This window comes from Coptis chinensis, chromosome 3, assembly GCF_015680905.1.
Source record: "Coptis chinensis isolate HL-2020 chromosome 3, ASM1568090v1, whole genome shotgun sequence".
NCBI classification, from domain to species: Eukaryota; Viridiplantae; Streptophyta; class Magnoliopsida; order Ranunculales; family Ranunculaceae; genus Coptis; species Coptis chinensis.
In genome coordinates this window covers 5721878-5743388 of record NC_141458.1, presented here as the reverse complement: position 1 = coordinate 5743388, position 21511 = coordinate 5721878, and the positions used below count along the sequence as shown (strand labels likewise).

At 35.3% G+C, this 21511-nt stretch overlaps 1 protein-coding gene across 1 annotated transcript; it reads right to left on the bottom strand.

Annotated features, from left to right (window-relative positions):
* Positions 1–4740: 4740 nt before the first annotated feature.
* On the bottom strand, positions 4741–21116 carry LOC147507538 (RAD3-like DNA-binding helicase protein). The gene is given in 25 exon segments (XM_086600244.1): positions 4741–5339; positions 5480–5562; positions 5994–6151; positions 7416–8066; positions 8187–8257; positions 9045–9141; positions 9225–9282; positions 10210–10325; positions 10501–10560; positions 10986–11072; positions 11709–11777; positions 11918–12025; positions 12107–12198; positions 12299–12453; positions 12553–12694; positions 14967–15012; positions 15198–15322; positions 15551–15727; positions 16181–16343; positions 18341–18488; positions 18614–18695; positions 18867–19006; positions 20309–20364; positions 20366–20566; positions 20937–21116. Coding segments are annotated over 24 exon segments (3186 nt in total). The 5' UTR covers positions 21039–21116; the 3' UTR covers positions 4741–5339; position 5480.
* Positions 21117–21511: the final 395 nt, after the last annotated feature.

The following is a 21511-nucleotide window of genomic DNA, read 5'->3' as shown; positions in this document are numbered from 1 at the left end:
GGTTTACTTCTCTTTGATAAAGTATTAAACCATGTCTTTGTGAGGGGAAGAGCCTCCTCAAAGCTTTAAAGGAATTTTGTTTGTGACTTCCCATTGTCACCCCAAGGCAAGCTGTAGATTTGAATAATATAAATCATTTTGTTCAATCAAATGCAGAGCAGACAATTTAAACTAAGACAAAAGAACATAAATATGATTGAACAACTAAACCAAATTAAAGGTGCAGGCAACCGAAGAATGAAATCACAAATGAAAGATTCAACACAGAGAGAATGCTAACAAGTAACTCTGACCAATAGTATTTAAACGAATAAAAGTATCAAAAAGAAAAACTCACCAACAGTTTCTTGGTTTCTTGATCTCGGAATCCAGTTCTATCTCAGCCTCAGCCTTTGCAGTCTCCCTCCCGACCGAAGTAGAAACAGCACGTACAAGAATGATTTGTTGGCATAGCTCTTCTACAGGATCATCTTCTGACTTTTCATCCTCTGTTGCGTTAGTTGAAGGTGTACGAAGTGTCAAACCCTCAAGGGATAGCCTCTGTGCAAGCCTCTCCCACTGTGTTTGAACTATATCACGGGCTTCCTCTGCTTGAATATGTTCCTACTCCGCTTTCACACACGATGCTTTAATGTTGGGATTTCAGACCAACATCTTTATCATTTCTTTGCATGATTGGCCTGTGAAGGTCTTAAGCCTTTCATTGCCATCTACTCATCATTTTTGCAGAGAGTTATAAGCGAGGGCATTTTTCATTTTTAGTATTAACTTCTTCTTTAGACATGATCTTATTGCTAAATATGGAGTTAATCTCTAACGTAAAAAAAATAAATATTGTAGCTTATAACTCACGACAATGGGAGATCCTTTGTAGCATATATTTAACTTCAGTTTCTTTTAACCAAATGAATATTATATTCTTGGTTCTTAAGAAACTTGCCTTAATCTGCGGAATCTCAAGAGTTTCTTTTAATAGCCGAAACATATTCTGTCCTTCTGACATGACCATGGAAGAGAGGTGACGTTGTTTATGATCTGAACTGATTTCTACCTTTTAGAATCTAACATTATGCAGTCTGCAAGACCTACATCAATAGCCCTCAGCATGACACTCCCTTGGTCGTCTATGATCATACCTCAAAACCATATCTATCAGCCATAACAGAACCATCTGCATTCACTTTTACAGCCCCAGGTAGTAACTTAGGTTTGAAATTTGTTTGTACCCAGTATCCCCAAATTATCCAAAAAGAGGATACTTTAGTAGCAGCTGTGTCAGGTACTTCCTTAGTTCCTTCAGCATATTCTGCAAGTAGATCTTCATGTCCTTAATTCTGCTACAAACAATCATGTCAGCTGGTTGTGATTTACTGCAGAATAGTAAAATTTTTATTAATACACAATCATAAGCCTTCATTCTTAACATGTCATTTACTAGGTCCTAGCCTTAGCTCGACAAGACGCTCACTCTCGGTCGTGTACCACTAAGATAGCCTATTATTGTTTTGTGAACCCCGCCGCTTGCCCTAAAAGATGTATTCGAATAACTATTAGTACATTTTGCTTTCTCGGTATTTCTCTTGACATGGCCGCACATCAACACCACGGGTAGAATTTGATCGGATATTAGTGCTGTGAAGTCACTGAAGTTGATACATGTTTCTGTTTTTATATTTCATATGAGCAACCTTGATTTGTTTACTGATGCACTACCATAGTCCTTAAGTGCGTTGATTAGCAGCGATTAGGGTATTCTATAAGATAGTAGATAGTACTTTCTTTTCCATCTAGGAATTTTGACTGCATGTACTCATGCGTGTTTCTAGACGGAACAGCTCATGATAAAGGTTGTTTGGTACTTAAGTTCAACTATGAATTAAGACTTAATTATATGCCACAACAAGGTGATGCAAGCACCAGAGACTGTCGGACATGTTATTCTCAACAGCTTAATGTGTTTCACTTGAGTTCAGGATAAAAGCAGATACGTAAGGACATAAGTATTACGTAACATGCATTTAAGTGAGGATTAGAGTTCATTACTCGAAAAATAATGGTCTTCGTTCTGAGAAATTATGTGGCAGAAGAAGTGGATTCATTATTATATCAATGACAAAGGGTTGCAGACTTGCAGGCAGTAGGCCTCTTCATATTGATTGAGAATTATTGAAGCTCCATGTATTGTTAAGTCAATATGCTTTAGTTTAATGAGACCTGACGATGTACATGTTTTGAGGATGCAAAGATGTTATACATTTTCCTAAATTACCCACACTCAACCCATAAAGATGATTGATATACAATAGGCTGTTGATATAAAGATTTTAGAAACATTAGAAATATGCCAAACGCATCACAAGTTCACAACTTGTGAAAATTTACACTTCAAATAATCACCATCTGCTCGACCATTTTTTTTCATAAACAAAACAAACATGTTTACAACATTCAAAGGCTTTCGGAGGTAGGAGAGGGCACATTCAGATTTCAGCATTCAAAAGCTAAAAAAAACCAAACTGGTCCTTAACTCTAAATTTCAGACACGCCCACAGATAAATGAGAAACACATTGCATTCAGAGGCTAAAAAACCAAACGGCCTCTGACTCTAATTTTCTGACACGCCTATAGATAAATAAGACGGTATTCATAACAACATACCCTTCCAAGTGACTAGAGAATAATATCACAACTACAATTACATTCAGATGGCAAATATTTGTGTGGTACAAATGTGACTTATCTTAGCCCAACCCGGTCTCGAAAATAACTGCCTCAAAGACAAGCTCTTAAAGTTGCATCTACTTCGAAAGACTATAGAATTCAGCTATCATGTATAACAGTTTCCTGAAGTAGTCCTAAGTACAAGGAATTGAAGAAGCAAATGTCAATCTTCAAAAAGGTAACTTTGAATTATCAGATTGACTTGGAAATCTAAAGAAATTACATTTTTGTTGTGATAACTATTATTTGTCTCAATACTTCAATATTGCAAATGGTGCAATATAGTGTACAAACAAACATTCATTGTCACCTATATCATGATATTTATCTAGATTTGAAATTGACATCGATTTGTCTTTCGCTACTGCTGATGCATCAGCCAGAAAAAATATACGCATTACATGTACTAGATCATGGTTATCAATATACATATATTATTTATTTAAGTGAACTTTAGGCTTTTGAGTCATTAGCTATCTATGTAGCAAGTCCGGCCATAGGCCATTAAATATTATACGTATGACCCTTCAAAAATTCGATTCTCGCTAATAATTCGGCTAATTGTTGACAAGGATCTCACTTTGTTTATATATTGCTTTCATTAATAAATAATAATAGGCTGTATGCCTGTATCACATTCAAAAAAACATAAATGGAGAGGAAAAACTACAAAGGACATTAAAATAATAATAATAAAAAATCATTCAGATCTATTAAAAATTTAAAAGAAGCTACATATCCTATCGCAAAAAAAATAAAATTGCATACGGTAGTTGCAGCAGTTGGAATGTTACCGTGAAGATGTTTCATATTAAACGACTTGAAAGCACCGTTATATTGAATACTACCTTAAAGAACATCATATGTGATGCTCAAATTCATCATGTGTTTGTTGTGTTTGTTCATCACCTTCAACTCACCAAATGAAGAACAATTGAAGCCTTGAAGGTATTACCATTTGTTCCTTACGAGGTACACCCTTCTCTTTTCGGTCACAGTAAAAATAATCAATAACCTTGGAGAAGGTGTACACGTGAATTGTGAAATGGACAAGCCCTTTGAATCGTTTTATCTTCCAAACGATGAAAAAAAGATGTGGAAAAATCCCACGGAGGATGTCATTCGGTGTAATCTTAGGAATAATAATTGAGAATTTCACATATATAAGGTATCTCCGCATAGACTCCACACAGGTGTAATTAGGATTTTACAACTCCAATTGCATACTATTGTATAACCTATAAATATCCACACTTTATAGTCCTTAAAAAAAAATTAGCTTTTAAATTCGAACATCTCTCTTTAATTTAAACCGGGACTTCACTTAAAATGACGTCCAAATTAAAAAATTACAAATTATGACTTTAGAACTAGAAAGGGACATGACTTAAAGTGATGTCCGATTTTTTTTATTCAGACGTTGGTTAAAGTGTCGCCGAGCTATTTATCAACTAATAGCGAGATAGGAAATATCTTGTCTCTTCTATCAACTAATAGTCTAAACTAATAGTATATCACCCCCATTGGAAATAGTTTTGGGTTAACAAGTATTATCCCCCGACTAGATGAGCCAATTAAGATTTCCCCCCTCTTAGATAGGGAAATTTGGGCCTCCTCCCCCTATTGGGTTGACCGTGTTTTTTTTGTGTATTTAGGGGGACCCCAATTAAGATTTCCTCCCTATTAGATGGGGAAATTTGGGTTTTCTCCTCCTATTGGGTTGACCGTGTTTTTTTAGTATATTTAGAAGGGACCCTAATTTCCCATCTAGTTGGGGAAAAATCCTAATTAGCTCATCTAGTGGGGGTAACTAACCCAATAGTTTTTTGACACTTGAAGTTTACACCCCCCATAGGACCCAAACACAGACTAGATTCAAAGAGTTAGATCATATATGGGGTACCGTGGGTAACCATTTGTAGTCCCTGATAAACTAGACAGTAAAAATGGGCGTGCAGCGTAGTAGATTTCCAATGTTGCCCAGCAAAGTTCTATCTTTTTATTTTGCCCACAGAAGCTAAAATGAAGAAAAACAAAGTAACACACTTTATTTCTTCAATAAATAGACGAAGAACTAGAGGTCATTCAAGGATCTTTTTTCAGAACACAAAATCCACATGGGTACACTGTTGAATATATTGGTAACAAAAATTCCATAACAGAATAACATACATATACAGGAAAAATATTGATTATCGAAAAAAAAAAATACAGGAAAAGTATTGAAGAGATCCCACTAGGAGGTTATTGCCGAGTGTGGAGTTTAATTCTGACACTGACGAACAATTCAATATATCTGTCAATAAGTTAATCTGTCTTCCATTATATTTCTATTTAATCCTCCATTTGAAACTATTTCTTGGCCTCAGTTTCTTTAGCGTGAAGTTTCTGTGATCTTTGACACTGTGTGGCTTCCCTATGAGTACTCCTAGGCAAAAATAAGGTTGTGGAGGACTTCACAGTTACATTGGTAACTTCGGCTGGACATAATCAAACATATTCGAGTCACAATCATAGGATTCAGACTATCTTAAGTATCTGTGCTTTCTTCCACCTTCAATCTATGCAGTGGCACGAAGATACCGTTCAAGATTCCTGCAACATCTGGAGCATCTATCTACAGCATAAAGGCAATTCATTATACTTTTTCCATACGTAGCAGAGGACACTTACCCAGCCCCCCCGCCCCCCGAATTTTATATATATCACTGCTGACTACTTTAGGGATTAACAAATATTTCAAATGCTAGTCTGTACCTCAACTGTCAACTTTCGCATCCCAAACTCTAAGATGCTGCTCATACATTGGCTGGTACTTCACAGGAATATAATCTTTAAATCTGCAAAAACAATTATCCAAAGGATTTAGATCTTCTGACGCAATGTAAATTATTATCCGTCTACAATTTAGATTATTAGTGTCTCCACAAAAAATTTAACAAGTCAAACTGGCTTCCTACTTTCTACAGTTGTTTCACCAACCAATTTTTTTCAAAACATTCTTGGAAATAAATAACAGGTATGCGTCATCTGAGTTCTTGCAAAACTTCATGTACTTTAAAAAGTCTTAGCATATGCATACTTGCATAGTCTTATGTGTGAAGGGGAGCATTTTCACAGTAAGAGAATGGTAAACAAGGCAACACAAACTGGGAGTGGAAATCTCCGACTTCAGTCAATAATCAAGATACACTAAATCATCATAGATTGGAATCCTAATGTAAATATTCAAGATTTAAAGAACATCTTGGTAATAAAGGCAACAGATCACCTCTTAAGAAGAAATTGCCTCTCAGGAGAACAGAATAATGTTGCAATTGATTCTATAACTTGGTTTATCTTTATTGTTTCAGTCTTCAATGCAGACTTCAATGCCTTCATATAACCAACAAACTCTCTGTATTCTACAGTAGTAAGCTTTTCTTTAACCTGTACAACACAGTAACGATAAGAACATATCAAATACCATATGTTTCTTGCATACAGTAGATAAAATGTATAAGCTATTATGAAATAAATAAACAACTGCGAAATAAATAAACATTGTTTTTAGGCAAATAATACTTGAGAGTTTTATAACTGAATCATCATTCTCCATCATATTGAGCTTGAAAAAGAACACTTCAGTTCAACTAGTTGTCTATGGAATCACTGACTATAGAAAGAAATACAAATATTTAATGTGCCTAAGTTCCTTAACCAGAAACAGCCCCTTAGATTACCAAAAAAAAAAGCCCCTTACATTAACAGGGATTCAGCGACTGCTCTAATACAATATCCCAGAAAATTAGCATTATGTGACACCCAAAACAAAGCCACATATACTGGGAAAATAGAGATAGCTCTTGATAAGTCTCCATTCTCAAAAATCAAAAGCTGTATATTTTGTGTTTAATTAGATAAAATCAAATAAGTGTAGATTCAGAAAAATTTACACTCGTTCAACCATGACAACAACCTCCAATGGCTTAATCAATGACATTAACTTCCAGTACCTCATCCCCACTTGTACACTTTTTGTAAAAAAAAATAAAACAACTCGCAGAAGACACTTAGAGACAAAAGAAAGCTGACAACCATGTTCTAATCATTTTAATATTCTTTCCTTAAGTTATAGAAATCGAGTGCAGTTGCCAGTCATACAAATGCCTAAACATAATGAGAAAGGATATATGGAAATCTTATTTGGCATCTATGTAAACATCTCACTCAAAAGATGAACTAAGAAAATGAATTGAGGCAGGGGCGGATCCAGGATTTTGAATCAAGGGGGGCCGCTAGTACAAATGTTAACTGATAATTTTTTTGGTGGTTAAATTGTGTATTATTATAACTACAAATTTTTGGTGGAGATATTAGTTCCATCATGGAGATTATGCCTAAGACAAATCAGCTCATTTGAAAATGTTGTAAGTTGGTCAAAAGATGGGGACAAAAACTGTAAATTATGGACCATTCATATTTTCTAACATTTGTTTACTCAATTGGACATTTTCAAATGAGATGATTTTTGGTAGGGATGGTCTCCATGGTATGAAGATCATCTCTACCAAATTCAGCACTCAACTCATTGTGCAAGTTCATCTTTTGAGCAAGATGCTTACATAGATGTCCATATATCCAATACCAAACCTAATATTGGAAAATTAACCACTACAACATCATAAAGAATAACGGATCCAGAACTAGTTACCTGCGACAGGAAAGCAGAACCTTTCGATTCCTCATTACATGGCATGGAAACAGAGGGATAATCCTTTTGAGCTGGAAATTCAAAAGCACTTCTTGAAGTTACATTATCTTCAAGCATCACGACTGAAAAAATTTCAGCATTTTGTTGGTTTCCATCACTCTTCTGAGTATCAGATTTAACCAAACTGCATTGGGCAAGCTGTGATCGACTCCCATGTTTCAGTGACGAAGAGTAGCTTGATATAATCCCCTTCTTAATGTCTTCTGACTTGTCAAAATCCAGGTGCTTTTCAGAACGCAGCATAATGCCTGGATCTATCTTCAAAGATTTTGACTTTTTTGAAGAGGAAGGTACATTTAACTCTTCTGTTCTCAGCTGTTCTGTCAATTCAGATTCACTAGTCAAATCAATCACTGCCCTCTTTTGACAATGTGGCTCTTTACTGTTGGGATCAGGAGTCCACAGTTTATTCACTTTTCCAAACAGCTCTCTTGAATGCTTCAAGACCATGGAAGGATTGTTCTGTAAAGGAGTAAGCATTGAGCGATTTGCAGGAAGAATTTCTTCCAATTTGTTGCAACTGCTAGTTCTACTAGCTGAAACTGCAGAAGATAATGGCTTCATGGACAAATTCTCATCTGCAGCAGTAGCCTGTATATGCAGCTACATAAGCAATACAAACTGCATGGCCTCTGTATAATGAATTAAAATAACAAAAGAAGAATATTGCAAAGATGTTTGACAATATTTTAAGGCCACACCAAAAATTACCAAAGAAGTGAGAGCTTTTGCTGACGAAAGTTTTTCCTGAGGCAGAGAAATCTTCACGTCACCTGTGGTATCTAAACACTAACAGTTACAGTTAGGATGCATAATATTAGGATAACTAATGGTACATTAAGAACATTCCAATGCACGCCAAAACTACTACACAGGGGGGGGGGGAGAGAGACAAAACAACGGCAAACAATGTAGAAATCTCCAATTTATCTTCTCAGGTAATTTACTACCTTCAGAGATATATGGTAGCATTGTTGATCATTAAGGAAAGCAACTATAAGTGGGAGGTGACACGATGTTAAGGAGACTGCATTCTCGGATATGATCTAATTCAACTATAATTTGTGGTGTATATAATTGCATGAGTACGGCAGGGAAACGGGATGGACATGACTTGGACACAACACTTTCAGTTAAAAATGAGGTGTTCGATACAGGTATGTATGACTACCATTTTAAAGTACACATCTAATAGTGCTTGTGATCTAAGCTAGAGTTTACAGTTGATTTAAAACAATTTAGGATGATGTTCTCATCAACAGAATACTTGATTAGTTGATATATTAAAAAAATAATAATAATAAAAAACTCGAGTGTCTGCTTTGTGATGAGACTAATAAGCTGGTTTTTCTATTGGACCAACTCTGTATAGGCAAACAGTGTAGCTTCTAGCCTTCTCCTCTTACATAAATGCCTCTCTACTACCATTGACTCTTCTATTTTTCAATCCAGATTCCAGAATGCGGGTCTTAGAAAAAATAAAGAAGAGGAAATCCAAGCAAACTAATGAAAGACTAAAAGTACTAATGAGGACAAAAAAGGGAAAACTTTGGCCAGAAGATACTTAACTACTTCTCACACTTTCTTTTAACTTTGAACCAGACTTCAGAATGTCTCGAAAAAACCGAGTTAATGTGAAAGCCACTTCCCCGAAGTTCGAATAACACTGCAAAAGAAGAAACAGACTAGTTTTAAGTTTTAAAAAAAAAACTATCAACATCGTTATTCAAAACAATTATGTACATGCACCTTGATATAAGGCTGAAGCCAGATTGACATTTGGTGCTGGTTCTTCGCATGTGAGAACCTGTATAATGATCAAGATAATTAACAAAATCAGATATCAAAGTTCTATACTGGTAAACTGTTTCTTATTAAATCTGCACCAAACAATCGGTTATACGATTGATGTAATGCTCCAAAGTTTATAACAAAATTTTAAAGTAAGGTCTATAATAGTGACGTATGAAATGGAAATAAAAGGGAGGGAGGAGGCATAGTTGCAAAACAAAGTAATGTAATTCCCGTTATGATTGAAAAAAAACACAAGCATAAGATCCACAACATCTGGATAATATTTAGCACAATTTACGATGAAATGTGAATCTCTTGCAGCCAAATTAGTCTAAGTGCCCCTGAATAGATCTATTTATTCTGTTACTTATACTCTTAACATTTTAGACTGTCATCTGACTCATGTAAGAAATTTGCTAGCAATTCTTCTAGGTTACATGGACACGCCATATTTTGAAAAAAATCTGTGTCAGATACGTATCCACGTGTCCGTATCCGTGTCGGACACACACGGACACATTGTATTTAATTTACCTCGAATTTCTGATTTACCATCTAATTTAATAAATTTATAATTATTAAAAAATTAATTAATTATTTCTATCCGTGTCCCCATGTCGATCTTCAACTGCTCGCCGTATCCGACACCCCATACCCGTGTCGGACACCAACACGCGTGCCCGTGTCAATGTAACCTAGCAATTCTTGTACTTCTTTTTTACATTTAATTTAATTTAATATAATGATAGGACCTTCAAAAAAATAATATTGGTGTAATCTGAACTTTAATTTTAGATTTTTAGATAATCTGTATAGGAAGATCATATCCATAGGTAAACCCGAAACTCCTATGTAGGTCAAATAACCTAGTCGTACCAGATTTTCAGGCAACAAAATTATAGCATTTTAAGTAGAAAATCCAGGATGCACAATAACAAACCTTTCATCACAAAATATAATAGCTCCATAATCATGGCGATGACGGATGACGCGCCCTACAGCCTGATTAACGGCCCGAGATGCCTGCTGGTTATACCACTCCCCTCCTGTCAATGCCTGCAACTTAGAAGGTCATTTCTGTTCTACACAAAACTAGACTCAATGAGCTACTTCCAAATGTTAATCACACTATTCAAACATATACACATGGGATATAATATTTGCAAAAGCATGGTATAAAATATCATGGCATCATTTACCCAGTTTGTGCTATGTAGAGATATACTGTTACCTTCAATTCTTTCTTCGGTGAATCAGATGGGTGATCCAAGAAGTCGCGTTTCAGACGAACCTACAAGGTAGAACTATATATCATAAAAGGCATGTAGGAAAAGATAAAATGCCAGATAATGCCATTAAAAGTGAAAAGACATATTTCTTCAAGTGAGCATAGGACGTGATAAAAGTTAAATTAGATATATTTGATGATGAATATGATGCAAGATTAGGCTTAACAACATGTACAAAATACTTCCTTCTCCAATATCTCTGCATGCATCAAAGAAGAAGAAAAAAAATACCAACTAAGAAACTTGACCTGAAATTAAAAAAAAAGAGTGATACAATCTTGCTTATTGTTCTTTCCTCCAGAACCTCATCTTTTTTCCATCGGCATTTTAAAGGACCCAAAATTTTGGTGCGGTATGGAAATTTGTTCTACATAACATGATGTAAGCTGGACCAAGAATCTCAAGAATCGCTGGCAACAAATCAAACCTTGGGATCATTCCATGTGGGAAATGGCATACCAGTGATCACCACAGCTCTCCCAGTGTGATCAGCAAAATCTAATCCCTCGCTAACCTGATAACACAAATACACCTTATTACTGACAAGTGACAAAGTCACCGAAGATATGGTAGGAGGACAATGTTTCACCAGCACTGAAGCAACCAATTCTAATGAATTAAAAGATCTCTTGTACAGCTAAAATAAGATTAGATTCCCGCTTCAATTCTTTCGTGAAATTAAGATTAGGTGAAAGCTACTGACATTTCTAGTTATGAAAAATGTAATCAGTTTCAGACATCCAATAGATGAAAAGTTCACTTCTACAGAATTCTGGACTCCAGTACATGATTGTTTTTTTGTTTTTTTTCTTTGTTTTGTTTTTTCCGAGAATAAAGTTCATGAATTTGAATATAAGCTACATGTCAAACATTCCAATCTTTTAAGGAAACTAAACTTCCTAGACCTTAATGACCCATCCAAACTCCCAACCCTATTATTTCTACAGTAATGGACTATAAACACAAAATATTATTAGGAACGTATAAAATCTAACACCCAACACGTTCTTCCCAGATCCCTGCCAATAGTCAAAAGCTTGCAGATCTTTCTATACTCCATATAAAGATCCTAACCTCAACCAATTCATGACAAGTAAAGAAGTCCTAAAATCATGAGAAAAAAGGATAATTAAATGCAGGTTAACCAAACCTTCCCACGACAAACAGCAAAAAAAACTGCACCAGAAGTTGAAATGTCACTCAACTTGGTCATATAATCCTGTCCACAAAATATATTATTTTAGACCATTGTGTTGAATACCACAAACTGCAGGACCAAATGAACACTTTGATTGAACCATGCAAAAGTAACAGTAAACTACTAAACTGTTAAGAAGTACACAAGTTTGAAAAAATTACCTCAATGGACGAAGAAAAAAGAGAAGATTGTTTAGGTTCTACCACAGGTTGCTTATGTTTGCATATCCTTTCCCAGATTGTGCTAGTATTTGTTGAGCTATCTTGACTCTAAAACATATCCAAAAACGTTTTTACAGATAGGTAAATGGATATATTCAAGAATTGTTTCAACTGTATGGGATGCCTTACCAAATTCTTCCAACAAGCAATGCATTGGTCCAAAAGGTAGTATGAGGGGAAAAAGACAAGCAGTCCATCAGGCACAATTCGAGCAAAGTTGGCTGCACAGTAGGAAATTAAGGAACCAATGTTCAGACAAGATGAGGAAAAACCACGTAATAGGTCACGCGAAAGAGATAGTATTCACTATTTTCTACTTACCAATAGCGTTCCCAAGGTCTTGCCTATAAGCCAGAGAATCACGATTCCTATAAGAGGAATTGAAAGCACAACCAGATGGACCAATCGGTAGAACACCAGCCCAAATTTGATTTGAAGATATAACATGAGGATTCTCTAATCGAATAGGGAAGTCTCTACAACAGTAAATATGGCATTCTTCATTAACAATAAGAACGTCCAAAAACAACAAAACTGTTATGAACAAAATGTGGTAACCTTCATGCATGACCTACAATTTAAGTTCCTTGGCAAATGAATCAAGAGGAGATAATGTGCCAGATGTCAAAATGATAGAGCCAACACCCATCTTGGAAAATTCTTCCATAGCAATCCCTGGATTGAAGCACCACCAGCTGAGTGTTCTAGACGCCTTACCTACAAGCAAAAAAGACATCATAACACCCTAAGCCCCAAAATATTCATTAACCATACGACTTTAACAGACAACAATCAGCTTAGACCTAGTAAGTTTTGTGGATAACATAAAGCCTATAAGAAACAAAAGCAGGAATGGAGAAGAAAAAGATCAAAATGTTGCATGTCACACAATCGCAAGTCTCATCAAAGCAAACTAATTTCTGCTTGCAAATTGAGTTCGCAGAAGTTTCCTTCAAAGACCAATCCAAACCTTACATATTTCTGTTGTGATCCTCCTATAAGAAACAAAAAGAATGGAGAAGAAAAAAAACTTTCTATGCCTTCAGTAATTTCCATATTTCAATTGTAAACTTTCTATGCCTTCAGTAATTTCCTCAATTGGAGTATAACGAAGAAATTTCTGATTTGGTAACTCTAACCCATTACTGGTACATAAAATTTCTGTTCAAGTGTATTTTCTAGGGTAAACTTGAGAATAGTTACACGCCAATAGTTTTAAAGATCTGTGGATTGTTATTGGTCTATACTCTATAGCAAAGACAAAATGAACGTTCCGTCTTCAGAACAACACAATAAATAGTTCATGTTCCACTCATAAATAATTAGCAATCACTAGAGCAGCCCCAGGATCTTATATATGAAGACGCAATATCTCAACCCTCCCGTCACATGTGCATAACTTAAGCCAAAAACGCGGATTAACATTGTACAGTGACGTGGAATACGAGGTCCTTGGACCAGAAACAATAGCATGCTCTGCTACCATCTAAAATTTTGAGTATTCACCTCAAAAGCCAATTGGCAATGAGTGGAGCGTCCCTAGGATCTAATAAATAATGATGAAAGGATTTCCATGCCAAACATTGAATAATATATCTCAAGAGTCTACCAATCTACTACTTGACCACTACTTCCAAGACTCCCATAAGAGTAGAGCACCACATAGACAAGTACTCATTAGCGTGCACTGAAAGCCTACCAAATGCATTTGACACACTACAGAGAAGCAACATGAAATCCATTCACTGTGCATATCATCTCTCTAGAAAAAATATAACCATCTAATAAACATTTTTTTAGGGGATCAATATGCAACTCATAAGTATATACAAAAATAATACAGCAAAATTCACCTTCACATCCATATAGTATGATATTAGATCTCAACCAACACTCTTTTTTCAGGCCAAAACAATCCCACTCTTAATACAATTAAGTATCTTTTATTATCTTTCAGCTGAAAGTTTATACAATACCCCCAGTCCCTGAGAGAGAGGAGTAACCTTAGTCGATGGAATTTTGGTCGTGATGGTCACAAATTAATGGGATGTGCAATTCTGGATATTAAGAATAAAAGAGAAAGTTCCAAGAATAGTCAAACTAGGAAGAAATAGACAAACCTAAACTTCTCTGTTTTCCCACAATTCTTTTTTCCCTCTAAGAGAGTTGCAAATATCTTGATGACAGAAAGTAATATAGTAAAAGTGTGCTAGTAATAGGCTTTTCTCCTTAAAGGAACCATAAGTTCTAATTTTCACAGTAATGAACTTCTGGCACTCTGTAGGGCCGGTAGAGCATTAGATGTGTGATACCCTGAGTGGGTTTTAGTCCCACATCTAATAGGAAACTGTCTTGGATCCAGGTTAAATTGTAAGGCACCACACTTACAACGGTCAAGGCCTTTTGAGAAAACTCACATCCACGGATGGGCAGGCTTTGGACTTGGGCCTTTGGGTGTCAAAGTGGGGAGAACCGGAGAATATTGACTCTTGGTGAGTGGTGGTGAGTCATTACAAGGTGCTTAACTGTTATGATGTATCTTGAGGATTTTTGGGATAAGAAAATTATGGAATTCGGATAATTAGAAGTCCAGTTTATTTAGTAACTGGTATTGCAGTAGATTTGGTTTATTTTAGTTGCTTTCTATATGGGATTCTTTGAGCTCCAAGGATTAATTTTGTATAAATAAAACTTTTGGTATCACAAATTATGTTGGTTGACTATTGAGATTTATAAAGTGATTGCCAAATGTAAAAGTGTGTAGATTTTAGGGTTATACTAAAATCCACTTTTCTATAAAATTAGGGTTAGAATATAACCTTAATCTACAATTGGTGTGTTAATTGGAGTTGCTTCCGCCTTCAATTCACATCAGAAAATCAAACATCATCTTACCCTCAATGTGTGTTTCTCGAAAAAAAAATGGGAAAAGGAAAAGAAATGTGTACCATAATTAAACTACATAAAATGGTCAATGGCCCAGTAATACCTTTCAAAACATCTAAGGATCTTGTATCAGCTTCCTGCACATGCACCTTAAGTGAACAAAAATAAATAAAAATTAGTACAACCCAATTATGATGATTCCATATATTAATTAACATAAATTTAAAAATAAAAAGACAGTGTTTCAACGTAACTGAGCAGCTAAATTGGCAAAATAGTAAACCAGTAACCAGCTGGTTTAACAAAAAATAAAGCAAAAGACACCTTTACTTACACGGTATGAACTTGCATGTGACTTATCACCCTTGTTAAAGATTGTATGAAGGATATCAGCCAGTGTTTCAAGCCTGAATATGGTACCAGTTGTCTTGTTTGCCCCACTTGAAGTTTCATTTTCAGCTGCACATTTGAGATACAGAAATAAATCTGCTATATTCTAAGTAGCAAATTCCTTCAGCCATATTGATCAAGAAAGCAAAAGTAAACAAATGAGCAAGAAAATGTTTCTTCAATGATATTGAACAAATTAAACCATCAGATGTGCATAACAACATTTTAAACACATCATATAAAAAACAAATCATATGTGTGGAAGGTTCAAGTTGAGCCAGTGACTAATGAACCTGCCTTCCTCGAGAAGCGTAACACCCTTTGTCAGTGTGTCAATAAGCATATCTGTGGTATCTTGTGTGATGTTTAGATCAGCAAGCAACTCATAAATGTAAGGCCCTGGTTGAGTAAACCCCAACTCTTTGGATTCTATAGAAACTTCAGCAATCCGCTTCTCCAATTTAAATAGAAGAGCTGCAAGATTTTCATGAATACTTACAATTACTCAAACAACTCCAGATGCTTTCAAAAATAACAATGCAGCTTTATTAAACAAAGCGTCAACAGAAAATTGCACCACATGCACACGCATACATTGCCAATGATCATAAACAAGGCAATACATACATACTTAAATGAGTGTGTATGCATATATGTAATGTACTGATATAAACTGTGCACCCTAATTCTGGTTCCTTGAAACCTCAAACATATCTCACTTAGATCCTGCCTCTTCCTGTCATTTTGGTTCAGCTTCTAACTAGTAGAAAACAGAAATGAGACAAATAGGAAGAAACCTAGTACAATTGGATATACAAATATGAATAGTGAAGGCTTAGAATATGAAAGTACTACTTTGGCACTGTATGGGAACAACAAGTAGTGTAACTACATTCTGTAATGAATAATCTTCTACACATTGATTACCTTTGAGAATAGCAAAAGATTCTGGATTGGCAGATTTATCAATGAACTTGTCCATAGATCTCTTTTTTGCAGAAAGATCAACACACTTTTTTGCTTCTGAAATACAAGCAGTTAGAAGACCAGAAGGCAGGTCAAACGATGCTGCATCGGCACAAATGCTTTCCTACATTTCATAAGATGGCCAGCACTTAATATATTAGTACGACTGTAGCACTCCAATATTTTCCAATGCCTTGAAAGCTCAGCTAATGACAATATCCATTGAGTACTAACAACTTGCAATTAGGTTTCCATCAATAGGTTATTTACCATCAATATTTTTCTGTCATCCCATTATAATTTTCGTTGTATAAATTAAATCAGTTGCACGTTGAACAAATGCTTTTCTCTGCTATTTTGTATACACGGTGTCCAGATTTCATTAAAAATGAGGTTTTTAGGTTTTGCTCCCTGTTACTAATATGTATTTAGGCTTTGACCATTTTTCATGGGTTTAGACCAATGTTTTGAAAACCGAACCAGTAATCGAACCGATTTTTTGTTGAAATGGTTCAACCATGGTTCAACTCGGTCGGACCGATTGATGCTTATTTAACAAAAATTTTAATAAACTATATAATTACAAAAATGAAATGAATAAATACATGTTTCAATTCAGTATTAATTGGTATTATAAATCAAAATGGAAGTATTCTACAAGAAACACATATAGCGTGTTGGTTTGGAGCTGGGACTACCTTGTTTAGGTGTTAGGTTCAACTCCCCACACTATCAATTTTTCAAAAACAAAATTATAGTTTGGCCGGTCTGATTTTTTCTGTTTAAAACGGAACCGGTTCCCCGGTTCAACCCCGATTTAGCTTAGACCGAAGGTCCAACCAAAAGTTCCAGTTTTCACCAACCCAAACTGAAAATTTACCGGTTCCAATCGGAGCCCAGTTCAACCACCGGTCCGGTCCGGTTTTCTAAACACCGATTTAGACATTTGACTGTGAGTCAAAATCGTTCACCGTGAGTCATATTACCCTTGCATGTGCAACTCACATGACCCACTAAAGTTTGTTAAAAACGGAAAACAAAGCAGCAGAAAAGTGTCATAATCAAGGCGGTCCATATAAAAGCAGCCCAAGGAATTATAATTCATCTAAATAATAGCATATTAACATGTGGTGCAATCCGAACCATCCATAAGGTTTCAATCTAATAGCTAATATTCATATTCTGGTTTTGCTCATCTTCCTTAATCTAAGACTTATCAAATTTTGAATTTCAACCCATCAACCCCATTGATCAATTTTGGTGTTATTTCATTCTATTTCAACCAACAAATCAAACCCCTCAACTCAACCCTCATTCCAATAATAACCATGAACTCAACCCTCACTGCAATTTCAACCAAAACTCAAACCTTATCCAACAAAATGACAAATAGAGTAGCTAACAAAGAGATGACATTCTCTTTCAATCCAATCTTAAATCTCTTTTAAATTAAGGGTATTCTATACAGAAGGAAAGATGATATTAGGTGACAGGTTCCAATCAAGCAAAATAAATAATACATTGTTTAGGCTAAATCCTGTTCCACGAATTATTGTTTTAGATCGTCTTGATTTTGACACATGTCCATTGTCAAGTTTTTCTTTTTGAACAAACTTTAAGTGAGTCGTGTGACTTGCATATGCAAGAGTAATATTGGCATTTGGAAAAAAATAAACTTGAACTGGAAATCAACTGACATTCCATGCATTTGACACAGTCAAGGACAAAATTTTAATATTCAATTAAAAAAGGACCAAGGACCAAACATGTATTAGAAACAGAGAGCAAAACCAAAACCCACTTAAATTAGTTTAGAAGGTGGTGACATGTTGACTTTTCCATGCAGTTAACAATCTACTTATGCCATGGGAAGTACCAAAGTATCACAAATCACATACCAAAAAACAAAAGAAAAGACCAAAAAAAAGTTTATTTCCAAAATTGTATATCTTTAATCTGCAGGCATAAGTAATTACTATCAAGATTAAACACATAGTGAACTGAAAAGGTCAAAAAGGTATATGAACATGATGCAAACAATTAATTTCAAGTTACTAACATTCATGTATTATATACACAACTATGCGTCATGGTATTAGAGAATAGGCCACTGTTACTTACAAGGTTGTGAGCTTCATCAAATATAAGTACACTATCCTCCCACTTAATGTTAAGAGATTTCCTGTTCCCACGATCGATAAGATAGTTGTAAGGAGCGAATAAAATGTCAACAACCTTGTGGAGTTCGCGCGATAAATAATAAGGACACCTACAAGATAAGAGCAAGAAACATTTTCAATGCGTACAGTAGACAAAACAGAACAACCTTTTCGTAGTGCCAACATTCTCATAAATGTTACAGCATACTGAATCAAGAATGTCAAGAGAGCCTACGGTCCCTGGGATCTTCCAATATTGACTAAGTCCTCTATGTCGATAGGATCATCTCCAAGATTGGAATTATTTTTCACGAAACCTACAAATGTACACAAATATATAACTAAGTTAGAATAACTCCAATACAGACGTAGGGAAGAAATGCTGACATATTTTTTTGATCTTGATAATCAAGTTATCTACACTAGAAGATATAGGTGATATACTAAAACCTGTATACATAATAATAAAAAATAAGGTGAAGACGAACCTGAGACACTGGAATGATGGGAACATTTACGTTTTTTACAAACAAAATGGCAAGCATTTGTTTGAGCTCTCCCACGAAGATTTTTCACATCATCATGAATACACAACTGCTCCCGAGAACCTATTACAACCATTTTAGGCCTACAATATAATAAAGATGTCAAAAAAGATACTTGAACTTTCAACCGTATGAAACTTCAAGTAACAATTTCAATGGATCAATTCTAATAGTTTGAGTCTCCAAAATCAATCATCCACAATCTCTGACATGAGTACAGGACGTTATTCAAACAAACCAAAGCTTTTTCATCCAGCTGATTTGGAAATTAAGTGATGAGGAAGATCATCTTTGGGATAATGCTATTCAGGATAAGTATAACAAAACAGAAAGTGGTTTGTCAAGGTGCTAGGTAGACCCTATGGGCCAAGATGTTATGGAAGTTAATTAATGATTGCTAGCCTATTACATCAACGGACAGAATATCTGCAGAGACTAAGAACGCTGGATGTCCAAGAAAGGGGAAAATGACATGCTTCACATACTGTTAATTTGTTCTTAGTTGGGTCATAGGTAGCTCTTTCTTTAATCTGTGTCGGATATGTATCCATGTGTCCGTGTAGAACACATGTTGTTTGTGATATACATCAATTTTTGAAATTTCGCCGTGTATCCGTGTCGGAGACGGACACACCTATCTGTGTCAATGTAACTAAGCTTTAAAGGGATTCAGAATCACAAATCTGTATTTAGTAATAAGCCATTATAGTGTAGCTAGCTTTCCTTAATGCCTTGAAAAGGGAGCAAGGCTTTGTAAGAAGGCTGAAGTGTTCCAAGTTCCAACCTAGTTTGGATGTCTTTAAATTGATATAGACTTCTGGTCACCCCCTCCACTTTATTGTTACTTTTTCAAATCAAGAAAAACATTGATAAATCCAATATATAGAAAGTCTGTATCAGATCTACATATACTACAAACTTACGATCAAAACGAATAAAACAACCTCTCAAATAAGATCCATTTCACACATAAGTCCAGTAATTGGATTTAAATGATAGAAATAAATGTCAACTTTGTACCATGAACCATGTAGTGTTTAAGACTTTCAAGGCAGACTTACTACACTATTACACGACATATGAAAAATATGACAAACTCCAAGTAAAAGGCTCCCACCCAGTCCCTTACCCCATATGTTCCAGGACGCATAACCCCAAGTCTCACCGCCTTTTCTATTGATTGAATGCAAATGTAGTGAATTGGAATAGTGAACCTACACTTTCTAAAGTTATTAAAGTTGAGTTGGTAATCACAACCGCATCATCTCCACAACATTTTAAAAAAGTGGTTAGTATTAAAGACGCCACATGAAATGTTGATTTTTTAAAACTTACTAAAGCTAGAAACCAAAAAACATTATCCAAATCAGTGAGTGAAACAATACCTGTAATTTGTTCTTTTCAACTCTTGAATTACTTGATGAAGCTGACTATGAGTACGCTGTACTGTACACTATAGTAGGATATTTAGGTTGCTGTGATGATTGCTGTGATGATGGCAAATCATCACGTTGTGAACTTCCCATCCGAACCCTCCCATTTGTTGAGAACTCACCTAAACTTCTCCTCCAAGCCAACGTTGCACACAAAAGACACAATGTCTTTCCTGTTCCAGTCGGACTCTCCAACAACGCATTACATCTCTATCATCAAGAAACAAACAAATAACAACAATGTATCACATCACTTTTCCATGGAACAATACAAACATTTCTAAATATATAAAAAAGGAGTGGGACATGTTTGTTGGTGAGCATTAAAACTTGGGACATTTCCAACACGAAAAACCCGTTCAAGTGTTCTAAGTTTTTGATAACACTGCGATCGAAAACACTTGGAACAATATATAATCAGGGTTTGACTCATTTCTTACACGTTAAACAATCTATACGGTTTTCTTTTAAATTACAAACTTGGGGATTACTTAAATCCGATAATTAATAATAAATATCAAAACTTTTGAACAAATTTACGGTTTTATAAATGATTCAGAAAAAAAAAAAAAAAACTTACTTCCTGTAAAGATTGAATGACTTTCTCCATATAAACGATTTGGCAATCGTAAGCTTCATATGGGAAATCGACATCGATTCCTCTTATATTGTATATTGGCATTTTTATACTCAAAACATTAACAATGACTGAAAATGAAGATTTCAAGAAACCCTAGATTTTTTTTTTAGAATGTCTGTTTTGTTTCCCGCCAATTAAACTACCATTTGGGCTTTTCGTTATATCGGGCTTTTTATAGTCCGGTTATAGATTGTGGGCCTAGCCCAAGTTTACTTTTCATAGTCACGTTCGAGATTTTGGGCTTGGTCGTCTGGCCCAAGTGAGTTGCGCGGCGTATATAATAGCCCCACGCATAATCCAAGTATCCAACTGAAAAGTTTGTATACAAACGTCTAGTGAGGTAGCATAATATATAGAATAATATATAGAATCGGGGTCTGCTTTGAGACGGGGTCTGATTTTATAAAAAACAAGTTGAACTACTCTTTTGTGCACATGATCTACTAATCATAAAGAACGTCTCAATTTGTTTGATATTTTCTAACTTAAATAAAAATTGTTGTCCATTTTAAAAA